Source organism: Stegostoma tigrinum, chromosome 16, assembly GCF_030684315.1.
Source record: "Stegostoma tigrinum isolate sSteTig4 chromosome 16, sSteTig4.hap1, whole genome shotgun sequence".
NCBI lineage: Eukaryota > Metazoa > Chordata > Chondrichthyes > Orectolobiformes > Stegostomatidae > Stegostoma > Stegostoma tigrinum.
The window spans coordinates 15,857,237-15,871,398 of NC_081369.1; the positions used below are offsets into that span (position 1 = coordinate 15,857,237).

Below are 14,162 nucleotides of genomic sequence, written 5' to 3' on the forward strand. Positions count from 1 at the left end.
GCTAACATTCTTAACAAGTTTAGGGAGCTGACACATTGTGTAAAGATAGGGACTTCATTGTATTTTTCTCTAAGCAGAGGGAAATAGGAAACATGGGCATGTGTCAATTCCTGGGGCAGCAGTATTGCCAATGCTGCAGGAGCCATTGGCTAACATAGCTCTGCAATTGCACATCTCTGTGGCCAATTTGTGCTTTATAAATTGCCGTGGGTTAATGAGCAGACAATGTGTCTTACACATGTCAGTTGAGGGATAAGTATCAACCAGTTTATCCCCATTGAGCTTCCCTGTTCTTTTCACACTGCAGTGCCACCTTTTATACCAAATGAAAGGATAATAGGTCTTCAGTTTAACATCTCATTTGAAGGAAGGCATCTCCAACCATGCGGTATTCTGTTGAAGCATTGGGCTGAATTGTTTGTTCATGTCTCTGTTGTAAGACTTGAACCCAAAAACTTCTGCTCCAGAGGTGAGGGCTCAACCTTGAGCCAGGGCTGATGTAATCTTGGAACAACTGTCTTGCCAATAGCCATAAGAGAGAAGATGGCGTGTTAATGACCCACTGCATTGTGTCGTGAATGTCACCATGGTAAGGTGATGCCATTTGTGCTGTATGTGAATGGCATCGATGACTGAAACAACTTAGAGCAGCAAAAGATATATGTGGTTATATAATGTCAAAGTAGTTATATTTCCATCAGACAGTGTGCTGTTAACATAAAGATGTACTGAGATTGGGGATAGTGTAAATGCAAGAGGAGACAATGGAATAAAGCATCATTGTTGCGAGCATTTGTTATTTTCAATGCAATGAATTTAGCTGAAATTAATCTTTACATTAGTGATTTTCTTTCTTTAATGATTTGTATGCCACAATAATTAGCACAATAGACCCATTAGGATAGTCCTCATTCAGAGCAATGAAGACATTAAATATCAATCATTTCTGTTCTTTGCCTGTGTGAGGGGAAGGAAGAGGAACAGAAAAGTACTGATTGATTTTCAGATTGTCGTGCAGACCCACTTTTTCACTGAGCTTTGAAGTTAAGGGACCGACAGTCCATCACACTTTCATTTCCTTACCAAGGGAGGAGAGCCGCTTAGTGCCTTGGATGAGCCGAGACCGAGGAGTGGCTTTTCAAACGAGCTGCAACTTGTGATGTCTCGAGTGTAAAGGTGAGATTTAGAGAGAAGGGAAAGAAGGGAAGATGCATTAAAAACCTGACAAGCCTTATTCTCCTGGATCCTGGCACATTCCCACTGAATTTGATATCCTTGACCTGCTCTTCACTCAGGGCATGCATGCCAGTATGAGACCAGTGAGATGTTGTGAGAGGCTGTCAGTGTTGCCGGCCGAAGGTAGAAAAGAGGACATGATGGAGAAAGCAATAGGTAAGGAAGTGGCTGGTACACAGTGCCACTGGTAATATGTGGTAGTACCCAGAGGAGGGTTACGGCAATGGGATGTGGTGAAGGGGATTTTGGCTGGGGTATTCCTTCATTGTCCACAGACAGTGCCTAGTGTCAAAGTGGAACTGTTCTTTACAGGGTACAGCCTGCCTTCAGTTCTCATCGGGAACAAGCAAAAGCCTCTCCATCTTCCCAAAGTCAGACTGACAAATTGTCTACTGAAATGGTTTGCGAGAGATCGCGGTCTAATCTAAAGAAGCATGCTCTCAGCATGACATACGATCTAAGTACTTGGGGCTATTTCTGTCCCATGATGAGGTAAATCTTGCAGGTAAACATTAAACCTCAAACACCCAGAACCCCTTGTATGCTGCACACTTGTGAAACAGTGATCAGAGCTGGCTGGATGGCTATTTGGTGGCAGTGGATGGCCAACTTGGAACCTACCCTTCTTCACTGACCACACACACACACACTTTCCAAAAACGCAGCAGCAACTTCGGTCAAAAATCTTGGCTGTTTTTATTTTTTGCTTCCCAAGATTTAACAAAGTTAATCAGTGTTGTCAGTTTTCTGTGCTTAGCGTCAACTGACCTGAGTTATTTTCTATATTAGACTAAAGTATTAACTTAATTTTATCGTCGAAAGATGCAGTGCACTTTTGAAGACAAGCTTAGAGAGCAATGCAGTCAGTAAATTTATTGTTTACAAGGTAGAACAGGAACAGATTAAATTGATAGGAACTTGAATTTTTAACTGAACAATAGGCTTTGTATTAAAACTTCATCATAAAATTTCCAGACTGCCACTTCTCCAGCCTCTGGTCCTCCATTCACAATGGTGTTGCGATGACCATCGGCCTAACACCGCTCTAATTTTACCATCTTCTTACGAAAAGGATTCCTGACCCGAAACATCAGATTTCCTGTTTCTCTAATGCTGCCTGGCCTGCTGAGTTCCTCCAGCTCAACACTATGCTATCGCCATCTTTTTATGCCCTTCTTTGCGGTGAAGCCTTTCCTGTCTCTCACTTGGGTCATTGTCCTGCCAAGCCCACACCCCATCCCACTTCCTGAAGTGTATCAGTTGCCCAGATAAATGATCTGGATTTGGCTGAGGCAAATCAATTGTTACTCGGTTTCATGTTTCAATGTCAGGACCACCCTGGAGAAAAACGAAAACATCTTCCTAAAACTTCAGAGCCTCCAACCTCACATCTAACAAGTGTGAGGAGATCAGGAGCAGTGTGTTTCCCCTTTCCCCTTGCCTCCCGCACTGAATGAATGTTTCTCTCTACTTTCTTTTGAGCCCACAACCCATTTGGTGATCTTTTGCAGCCTCGGGCATCCCAGCAAACTCTCCTATGTTTTCCAGCTGTCTAACGGTGCCTTTTCTCAGATTAGCATCTGCTCATCTGAATTTAGCCAGAAATTGCTGAGACAGCAGAGGACCTAATAAGTTCTGGATGTGAGTTTGCTCGCTGAGCTGGAAGGTTAGTTTTCAGACGTTTCGTCACCATTCTAGGTAACATCATCAGTGAGCCTCCGACAAAGCGCTGGTGTTATGTCCCGCTTTCTATTTATCTGGTTAGGTTTCCTTGGGTTGGTGATGTCATTTCCTGCGTTGGTGATGTCATTTCCTGTTCTTTTTCTCAGAGGATGGTTGATTGGCTCTAAATCAATGTGTTTGTTGATGGAGTTCTGGTTGGAATGCCATGCTTCTGGGAATTCTCGTGCGTGTCTCTGTTTGGCTTGTCCTAGGATGGATGTGTTGTCCCAATCAAAGTGGTGTCCTTCCTTATCTGTATGTAAGGATACGAGTGATAGTGGGTCATGTCGTTTTGTGGCTAGTTGATGTTCATGTATCCTGGTAGCTAGCTTTCTGCCAGTTTGTCCAATGTAGTGTTTGTCACAGTTCTTGCAAGGTATTTTGTAGATGACGTTCGTTTTATTTGTTGTCTGTATAGGGTCTTTTAAGTTCATTAGCTGCTGTTTTAGTGTGTTGGTGGGTTTGTGGGCTACCCTGATGCCAAGGGGTCCGAGTAGTCTGGCAGTCATTTCGGAAATGTCTTTGATGTAGGGGAGAGTGGTTATGGTTTCTGAGCCCGTTTTGTCTGGTTCTTTACATACACCAGACACCATCAACCTCATCAGCAAGAACATCATCATCAAGCTAGTGGACTATGCCTCACCACCCACTTCACTTTCAATAACAAAACCTACAGACAAACCAACGGTACACCCATGGGATCTCCGATATCAGGGTTCTTAGCAGAGGCAGTAATGCAGAGACTCGAACAAACAGCTCTGCCAATCATCCAACCCAAACTTTGGGTCCGCTATGTGGGTGACACCTTTGTCATCACTAAACAAAACAAATTAGAGGAAACCTTCAAGACCATCAATAATACCCTTACTGGCATAACATTCACAAAAGAGGAGGAAAACAACAAAAAACTGCCATTCCTAGATGTCACAGTAGAGCGAACAGCCAATGGGGAACTTCAGACCAGCGTCTACAGGAAAACAACACACACGGACCAAATACTGAACTACAGGAGCAACCATCCCAACACCCACAAACGAAGCTGCATTAGAACATTATTCCAACGAGCCACCACACACTGCAGCACAGAGGAACTATGCAGAGCAGAGGAAAATCACCTATACAGCATATTCAAAAAGAATGGGTACCCTATGAACACAGTCCACCGATTTCTCAGCAACAAACCCAAACAAACAGACAAAACGGGTTCAGAAACCATAACCTCTCTCCCCTACATCAAAGACATTTCCGAAATGACTGCCAGACTACTCGGACCCCTTGGCATCAGGGTAGCCCACAAACCCACCAACACACTAAAACAGCAGCTAATGAACTTAAAAGACCCTATACAGACAACAAATAAAACGAACGTCATCTACAAAATACCTTGCAAGAACTGTGACAAACACTACATTGGGCAAACAGCTAGCCACCAGGATGCATGAACATCAACTAGCCACAAAACGACATGACCCACTATCACTCGTATCCTTACAGACAGATAAGGAAGGACGCCATTTTGATTGGGACAACACATCCATCCTAGGACAAGCCAAACTGAGACACGCACGAAAATTCCTAGAGGCATGGCATTCCAACCGGAACTCCATCAACAAACACATTGACTTGGAGCCAATCTACCATCCACTGAGAAAAAGAACAGGAAATGACATCACCAACGCAGGAAATGACATCACCAACCCAAGGAAACCTGACCATTGATATTATTGAATAAAACACCTCCCACCTTCAGATCTTCTTCACTCAGACTTTCTGTACAGTAGCTGCCAGACTATCATCTGACCCTGCAGCATCAACATTGTATTACCCCATCACGGTCACCCAAAACACATTGTGGCTCTCAGAGACATCTCTTGTACAACTCCCATAGGGGCTCACAATGTAGGAAAGTGGTGGGACAGTCAACCACAACCCATTTCTTCTCTGCTTCTGTAAACTGCAATCTACTGATTGGAAAATTTGTAAGGATTTGTAAGTGATTGAACCCGTCAATTTAATTTCAGCAGAAGGGCAACTTCTGGAAGCATATACTTGGGATAGGATTAATAATCACCCAGGAAGAAATTATCAATGTGGAAGAGCCAGCGTGGATTTGTGAAGGGAACGTGATGCCCAACTAACTTTTGCTGGACTTTTCGAAGAACTAACAAACAAGGTTAATGAGGGCAATGCTGCTAATGTGTTGTACAAGGACTTACAAAAGACATTCAATGCACTGCAATGCAATGCAACAGGTTTGTTCGAAAAGTTATAGCTGATGGAATAATTGGGACTCTAGCAATTATCCAAGAGATCAAAAACAAAGAGTATTGATTCTTGGGTATTTTTTGGGGAATGTTTGGAGTGAAATTCCCCGGGGTCAATTTTGAAACCCTTGCTTTTTTCTGATCTATAAATGATCGAACGTTTGATGCAAAAGAACAATTTTAAAGTTTGTGCATTGGTATAATATTTCCCATGAGGATGGAAGTTGAGGAATTCAAATTCAGTTAATCAACTAAATGTGTAGTAGCGAGTTTTGAGAAGATTTGTAGCTCAGGTTGAGGTTCTGGATGTGAGTTTGCTCGCTGAGCCGGAAGGTTAGTTTTCAGATGTTTCGTCACCATTCTAGGGAACATCATCAGTGAGCCTCCGACGAAGCGCTAGTGTTATGTCCCGCTTTCTATTTATCTGGTTAGGTTTTCTTGGGTTGGTGATGTCATTTCCTGCATTGGTGATGTCATTTCCTGTTCTTTTTCTCAGGGGATGGTAGATTGGCTCCAAATCAATGTGTTTGTTGATGGAGTCCCGGTTGGAATGCCATGCTTCTAGGAATTCTCGTGCGTGTCTCTGTTTGGCTTGTCCTAGGTTGGATGTGTTGTCCCGATCAAAGTGGTGTCCTTCCTCATCTGTGTGTAAGGATACGAGTGATAGTGGGTCATGTCATTTTGTGGCTAGTTGATGTTCATGTATTCTGGTGGCTAGCTTTCTGCCAGTTAAAAGACCCTATACAGAAAACAAACAAAACAAACGTCATCTACAAAATACCTTGCAAGAACTGTGACAAACAGGCAGAAAGCTAGCCACCAGGATACATGAACATCAACTAGCCACAAAACGACATGACCCACTATCACTAGTATCCTTACACACAGGTGAGGAAGGACACCACTTTGATTGGGACAACGCATCCATCCTAGGACAAGCCAAACAGAGACACGCACGAGAATTCCTAGAAGCATGGCATTCCAACCGGAACTCCATCAACAAACACGTTGATTTGGAGCCAATCTACCATCCCCTGAGAAAAAACAACAGCAAATGACATCACCAACGCAGGAATTGACATCACCAACCCAAGAAAACCTAACCAGATAAATAGAAAGCGGGACATAACACCAGCGCTTTGCCGGAGGCTCACTGATGATGTTACCTAGAATGGTGACGAAACATCTGAAAACTAAATGTGTAGTAAAATCTAATCACAACAGTTATCATGCAACTACTGAATTACCTTAAAAATTCTCTGGTTCACTGCTGTACCGCAGGACAGGAAATCCGCCATCCTTACCCAGGCTGGCCTGCTCAGGACTCTAAACCAAGAGCAATGTGGTTCATTTGTAACAGCCCTCTGAAACAGCCTAGCAAGCCACTCAATTGTTAAGATAACACACACCACCCTCTCCATGTCAATTGGGGACAGATAGTGAATATAGGCTTTGCCAGCAATACCCTCTTCTGAAAAGTGAATTTTTTTAAAAACTACTTGGGATTTGACAAGGTAGTAAATCCAGAGTCCAGAGTTACAAGCTTGTCATCAGAAGCACTGAGAAGTCGAAAGGACCGTGAGGTGCTAAGCAATTCCAGCAGGGCTAATGTAGAAGTGATGTGCCTCACACATAGCTTCTGTTCTCCATGTTGGAACTCTGATCCAGTGAGCCTACATAAATAAATTCTTCACTCCAGAAAATAACCATAAAAGTCATCTTCACTGTGGAGGCACAGAGAGACCAGTATATCATCATGCATCTTAAACTGGTACTGAAAGGAAAAACATTTCAGTCCCAGTGAATTTGTGGGTACAGCTCCTGCTAACCTATTATTTTAGCCACAATGAAATATCGATATTATAACATGTGTGCTGCAAGATTTGGTTGCATTTTCAGAAGTCAAGCATTTAGCAAATTTTAGAGGAACAGCCATTTTGAACAATTTTTTTACATTTCTTTACACCTCTGTGCATGTATGGCTCTCTGAGCATTTGTGCCTGCGTGTGTGTGTGTCTTTATGTGTGTGTCTGTATGTGTGTGTGTGTGTGTGTCTGGATGTGTGTATGTGTGGCTGCCTGGGTGTTTGTGTGTGTGTATGTTTGTGTGTGTGTGTGTCTGCATGTTTGTGTGCCTGTATGTTTGTGTAATTGTGCACGTGTGTATATGTACACCTCTATATTCGCGTGTGTGTGTGTGTGTGTGTGTATATGTGTGTGTCTGTATGTTTGTGTGTGTATGTGTCTGTATGTGTGTGTCTGTATGTTTGTGTATTTGTGCACGTGTGTATATGTACATCTCTATATTCGCGTGTGTGTGTGTGTACAACCACATGCATGCATTGCCAAACTATACAATTGTGTTTCCAAGAGTATGCACCATGAGATGCAGGGATTTGAACTTATTACTATTGATATGTGACATGTTTTGACCTAAGCCAGTCTAACAGTGTGCAGATATCCTTCTGCCCTCCTTTTATTTGTTATCTTCAGCCATGGTGCACCTGATAAAGGGGCTGTGCTTCAGAAGCTTGTGATTTCAAATAAACCTGTTGGACTATAACCTGGTGTCATGTCGTTTCTGACTTTGTTATCTTCAGGCAGCATTCCAGTATCATTACCAGATTAGGGCGGTGATCATTGCTAGTGCTTTACAGCTTTGCAAATTGAATTGCACTCCAAAATATCTTGAGAAATAAGAACCAAATGCTATAATTTGTACCTTGCTGACTTCCAAGTTGGCTGATGTCCCATCAAGCATTCCCATCTGATTTTCACTTTTTCAGCACATTGAGCTGTTATATTACTTGTCTGTCAATAACCAGCCATGGTCTATTTTTATTCTTTCATGTGATGGAGGTACATCAGGCAAAAACTTTGTTCGTTCATCCTAATTGTCCTTGATCTGATGTTTTACTCAACAGTTGCAGAGTCAGCCACCTTGCTGTAGCTCTGGAAGGGGTGGCACATTTGCTTCCCTTAAGAACGTTAATAAACTTTTATGATAGTAGCTTTCACTCCAGATTTAAACTGCACCAACTGACATGGCGGGATTTGAAACTATATCCAAGAGCATTAACCTGGGCCTTTAAATTACTAACTCACTGAGGTTACCACTGCACCACCATTGCTCCCTATCCTCAGATGGTTCTCTATGAAAGGATGAGACTAGGCCACAAACTTGTGCTTATGTCTTTGACTCTGTTTATACTTTGGGTAAAATGCTGTGAACCAGACCAGACGTGTGCATAAATCCAAAGAAGTAGTCATGGTGCTGCATTAATGTTTAACTTGGAGCGAACTGATAACACTTGTTGCTAAGAATATAGTTAATGGGCCTGCAATGAAAACAGATACAAACCTAAAGACATATGTGGAGATGTGAGCAGGATGATAGTACAACTCAGAAAGAACCAAAATAATCTGTCATCAAATTTATCAACAGCTTTCAGAAAGGATTGGTATAATCTGGACTGATGTATTTCATTGCTTTTGTTTAACTAGGTGTCTCATGAATTTGCCATCAACTTCAATCCTACAAACCCCTTTTGTACAGGTTAGTATCTTCTGGTGAAGTATTTTCTTCTGTAACTGTCTCCACTTGCTATGTTTCTCACAGTGGGGATTCTACCTTCCTGTACTTTGTGTTCTTTTGTTAGTTATGTTTGGATTCATCCAGTTCCCAATAATGAGCAGTGTTCACTGCTTTGATACAAGCTACTTAGATCACCCAGCATGCTGGTTAATGCTAACATTACTTCCTGGAGGCTTTGCTCTTATAAAATTATACATGTGAGCATCTGACTTTACAAAGGGATTGTCTTTAGATTGCTGCAATTTTCAGAGAAAAGGAGTGTTTTAATAATCCCGTCAGACCATTGGAAGTTCGAATTTGAATGCAGAATACAGAGTAAATGGCAGGATTCTTGGCAGAGTGGAGGAACAGAGGGATCTTGGGGCCCATGTCCACAGATCCCGCAAAGTTGCTACCCAAGTTGATAGGGTTGTAAAGAAGGCGTATGGTGTGTTGGCCTTCATTCACAGGGGAATTAAATTTCAGAGCTGTGAGGTTATGTGCAGCTCTGTAAAACTCTGGTTAGACCACACTTGGAATATTGTGTTCAGTTCTGGTCACCTCATTATAGGAAAGATGTGGAAGCTTTAGAGAAGGTGCAGAGGAGGTTTACCATGATGCCTGGAGGGCAAGTCCTATGAGGAAAGGTTGACAGAGCTAGGGCTTTTTTCTTTGGAGCGAAGAAGGATGCGAGGTGATTTAACAGAGATGTGCAAGATGATGAGAGGCACAGATAGAGTGGATAGTCAGAAACTTTTAACCAGGGCAGGAATGACTATTACGAGGGGGCATAAGCTTAAGGTGATTGGAGGAAGGTATAGGGGAGATGTCAGAGGTAGGTTCTTCACACAGAGTGGTGGGCATGTGGAATGCACTGCCGGCAGTGGTAACGGAGTCAGTCACTTTTGAGACTTTTAAGCAACTCTTGGATAGGCACGTGGAGGATAGTAAAATGTAGGGTATGCAGGGTAGATTGATCTTAGTAGGATGATAGGTTGGCACAACATCGTGGGACCAAAGGGCCTGTATTGTGCTGCGCTGTTCTATGTTCTCTGTTCTATGTTCTAAACTGCTCCAATTTTAACAAGTTGTTTGTATTACTCTATCCAAAGCCCTTCATACTTAATTACAAACACAATGTATTGATCCTAAATGAAGCCTCTACACATTATGTAATGGCCAGTGCGTTGATGTGGTTTCGACAGTTCTCATCCCGACCCTGCCTCGTGAAGGCCATTGAACTGTCCAAAGATGCAGGTGGAAAAGCAACTGGGGTAAAGTGAGAACACCATACCATTAGAGATAATGGGAACTGCAGATGCTGGAGAATCCAAGATAATAAAATGTGAGTCTGGATGAACACAGCAGGCCCAGCAGCATCCCAGGAGCACAAAAGCTGACATTTTGGGCCTAGACCCTTCATCATGGGTGTTGGAAGAGAGGTCCATTGTCCAATTTTTCTTTTGGGGCACATTGTACAGCACACAGAAGGAATCTGGAGAGGAGGAGGAATGGACTGAGCTCAACCTTTTTACTTTTGTAGAACCCTCTGCTTCATCTGCATCTTCTACCAACAGGGGTGTGGTTTTTCCTTCAATATGCGGGCATTGATTGTGTGAGAAATACTGACTCCTTTTGTAAGATTTTATGTCTTTTTACAGACCGTCCTCAAACTATTGAATGATTTATTACAGCTGTGATTTGACATTAATCAAACACACTTAACAACAAATCAGAGCAACATTTTGTCATGAGTAACTCATTGATCCTGAAATCTGAGCAGATCTCGCTTCCAGCAAATTGAATCCAGTCCAAACTTAGACTGGGCTGAGACAAAACAAAGCTGCTAGAAAAGCTCAGCAGGCCTGGAGGCATCTGTGAAGGAAAAACAGAGTTAACGTTTCAGGTCCAGGGATCCTTCCTCAGAACACACTGGGCTGACTCACTTAAGTCTAAATTATTAAAACAGTTTGAACTTCCCTAAACTTTGAACATTTGGAGGGGGTTCTTTTGTCAAATTAAAACTGTACTGTTAGGTTTTCTTGGCCACATTTTGTAATCTTGTAAACTGACAATAAATCACATTGAAGCACATCAGATGGCATGCTTCTGACAAAAGTCATCTAAGGGTCTCTGTCTGTGCTTATACTCCTTCACTCATTTTTTTAATGACAACATTACTGCAAAGCATGTAAGTGCATGGGTACTGGCACGGCCAGCATTTATTGCCAATTCCTTGTTGTTTTGAGAAGGTAACGATGGGCCACTCTCCTCTTTTATATATTGTTCTTACAGCAGCCACATAATATTCAGGCTTTTCAGAAGCTATTGTGTGGGATTACATCTCTCTATTTATAGCCTGTGCAAAAAACAGGGAGACATTGAACTGTTATGAACTTTCTGGATTAATCGTGCTTTTTACTAAGGAAGAAGGAAATCTGTGTGATTTCTTGGCAAAGCAGGTTGACCATTTAATGTGAACTCTGATTAATTTACTAAATACAGAAAACAGCCAAGCAAAGCTTTTAGGGAGATAATGTAAATTAATTTCAAAACTAAACTCTTCTGGTGGGATTTTAATTTTGTGTTCCCTGGGTTACAAGTCTAGAAACACAGTCACATTTGGCACCTTCACCTTTTGGGTTTAATAACACTGTGTAAATGAACATATGAAGAAATTTGTTCTAAAGCTGTATTTGTGCACCTTAATATGTAAATGTCCATTGTGCGCTTAGGAGTGACTTATGATTGCTGAGGAAGTGCAGGCAGGTAATTGATGGGTTCAGCTCTAATCTTGTGGTTTCCTCTGGCTGCAGGCGTAGAAGGCATTGTGCAAGCCTATACTGCCTGTCTACCCCACATTCGGTTTTATGGACCTACCAACTTTTCGCCAATAATCAATCACGTGGCACGATTTGCCAACCAAGCCATTCCACAGCAAGTAGCAGCGGTAAGTGGAAAGAATCTATAAAAGCATTGAGATAACAGTACTTTGTGAGCTAATGGTTAAAGTAAATCCATTACTGTTCCAGCATGAGTAGTAAAAGAGCCTCTAGGACTCAACAATTATTGTTCAGAGTACATTAAGCTCCAAAATGAGCCATAAGATGGATATATGGAGCAGTTTTATTGTTGTAATGTAGGGGTTATTGGGTGTGGAGTAGAAATGACCAGGAAAATAGGGATTTCCTTGCTCATGTCAGTTACCTGGTAGTCAACGCAGTAATTTGTCAGTCAACAATGAGCAGTCATTTCCGTTCATATATTTATCCAGTGTAAAGAAAATCCCCAAGGTAATTAAGTGGGATTTTTTTTATTTTAAAGGCTTAGGACAGAAAATGAAGCAGGTGAGTGAAACTTCCACACAGCTGCAGTTGCAGTATGTCTGTCATTACAGACAGGATATGTGACCAGGCTTGGCTGTGAACACCCTTTCGTTGGATTGCATCCAGATACATATTCAAAGCTTGGGAATAGACGGGATAGTTTTGGTAAGGAACAGGAGGGTCCTGGTACTCAAGTTAGTTGATCAATCACTGGAGGAAAATCATTTAATTTTATAGGTATCATCTCTGAACCCAAGCTTCAAAATGACTTACAGGCATCGAAAAGAAACTGTGTTCACTGACCACACATTAAAAGGAAAGCAATACCTGTAACGTAAATTTCAAAAGGAAATGGGTGTATACCAGGAAATGAACCTTTTTGCAGGGCATTGGGAGGAGATTGCGACTGATTTATAGCACAGAGCGATTGGCCTGATTTTGCACTTTCCACGCTTGGCCACAGGTAGTTTTTCCAGTTTTCATTCAAAGCATAGCAGAAGCACAGCTTGAACCAAATGGCTGACTGGCCTAAGCTGCATCCATCCACAGAATTAGCAATTTGATAAGTAGATTGTCTCCGAGTCATTAGCGATAAGAAAGACACCCTGTCGCTTTGAAGTGCTTTTAGCTGGTACTGACTGTTAACAGAATAGACCATTTCTCCTTCCTTTGATCACCCTCTCTCCCATACTACCACTATTGATCAGTCCTACATAGAATCCCTGACAGGAGCTGCTGTGTGGTAGGAGCTGCTATATTCCCAGGCATTACTGCCTGCAGTATATAGAAGCTCGCACGTTTTTGCTCTTGTGGGAGTGGTGTTAACTGATCTGGAACATTAGCAGCTGAGCTCGGGCAAGCACATATTCAGATTGGAACTCAAACTGGAGACCATGTCGAAAATTTCTTGGTGCCCAAAAACCTTTTCATTTTGTAATAATTACGAGATGCTTAGGGGGCACGAGCAGTTAGTCAAATGGATAATGAAGCAAATATCTTTAACTATTTCTGAAACCCTGAATGGGCCAGAGGAATGAATATGACTTTTCCAATGTTCCTGATTGACTTAGGAGTGTTTATTACCAGTTGAAATCTCTGGGGTGTTTTAAGATTGCGCCTTTAAAATGTTGATGGTTTAACAATTTTTTTTTTCCAATGGTGAGATTTCCCCACATTCCAGCATGTTATAAAATCCCTACCCACTGCAACTTTGCTAAAAGGTATATCAGGAAATCTTTGCAGGGGAGGGGGCCATAATCAACTGACAGATTCTAATCCCACACTAATTGTTCTTAACTGCCTACTGTATCAAGTAGTTACATGTCATGCTTCAATAAGATCTATCAATAACTTGTCAAACCAACCAGCAATGGACAATAAATGTTAACCTTACTAATAATGTTCTCAGGTGGAGAAAGCTTTTTTTGTTGATTGTCCAAAGATAAACTGTATTTTTTAATCATAGGAATTTATTTTCCTCATTCCAATTTCATCCTGCGCAAAAGATATTTGTGCTTGTAACCTTCTTTTGTTTAAATATGCTCATCCCTCCAAAGAATATGCAGAACCTGTAGGGCTCTATTCATCACACATTTACTCATGCATCCTGAAGTGATGCTGTATCACTGAATAGGCATTTATCAATGACCGTACTTGTGTGAATGATTCTCCACTAGGGTGTCTGGAAGCTGAGGTGTAACACTTAGTTTTTTTATTGTTATTAGATAAGATTATACATTTTCTTTATTCAGTAATGGGACATTGGTGTCACTGGTTAACCAGCATTTATTGCCTGTCCCTAGTTACCCTTGAGAAGACAGTGGTGAGCTGCCTTCTTGAGCTGCTGCAGCCCATGAGCTGTAGGTAGACTCAATGCGATATGGGAAAGAGCTCCTGGATGTTGGCCCAGTGATAGTGAAGGAGCAGTGATATATTTCCAAGTCAGGATGGTGAGTGACTTGGAGGGGAACTTGCAGATGGTGATGTTCCCTTATATGTGCGTCCCTTGTCGTTCTGAATCAAAGTGGCCATGGGTTTGGAA

At 41.9% G+C, this 14,162-nt stretch overlaps 1 protein-coding gene across 2 annotated transcripts in view; it reads left to right on the forward strand.

Annotated features, from left to right (window-relative positions):
• The window catches only part of cpne2 (copine II), a 220,764-nt gene that overhangs the window by 162,301 nt on the left and 44,301 nt on the right, over window positions 1-14,162 (forward strand). For both annotated transcript variants that reach the window (XM_059651546.1, XM_048546529.2), the window contains 2 exons: window positions 8,726-8,777; window positions 11,612-11,745. In XM_059651546.1, coding sequence (XP_059507529.1) covers window positions 8,726-8,777; window positions 11,612-11,745 — 186 coding nt within the window. The remainder of the gene's footprint in view (window positions 1-8,725; window positions 8,778-11,611; window positions 11,746-14,162) is intronic.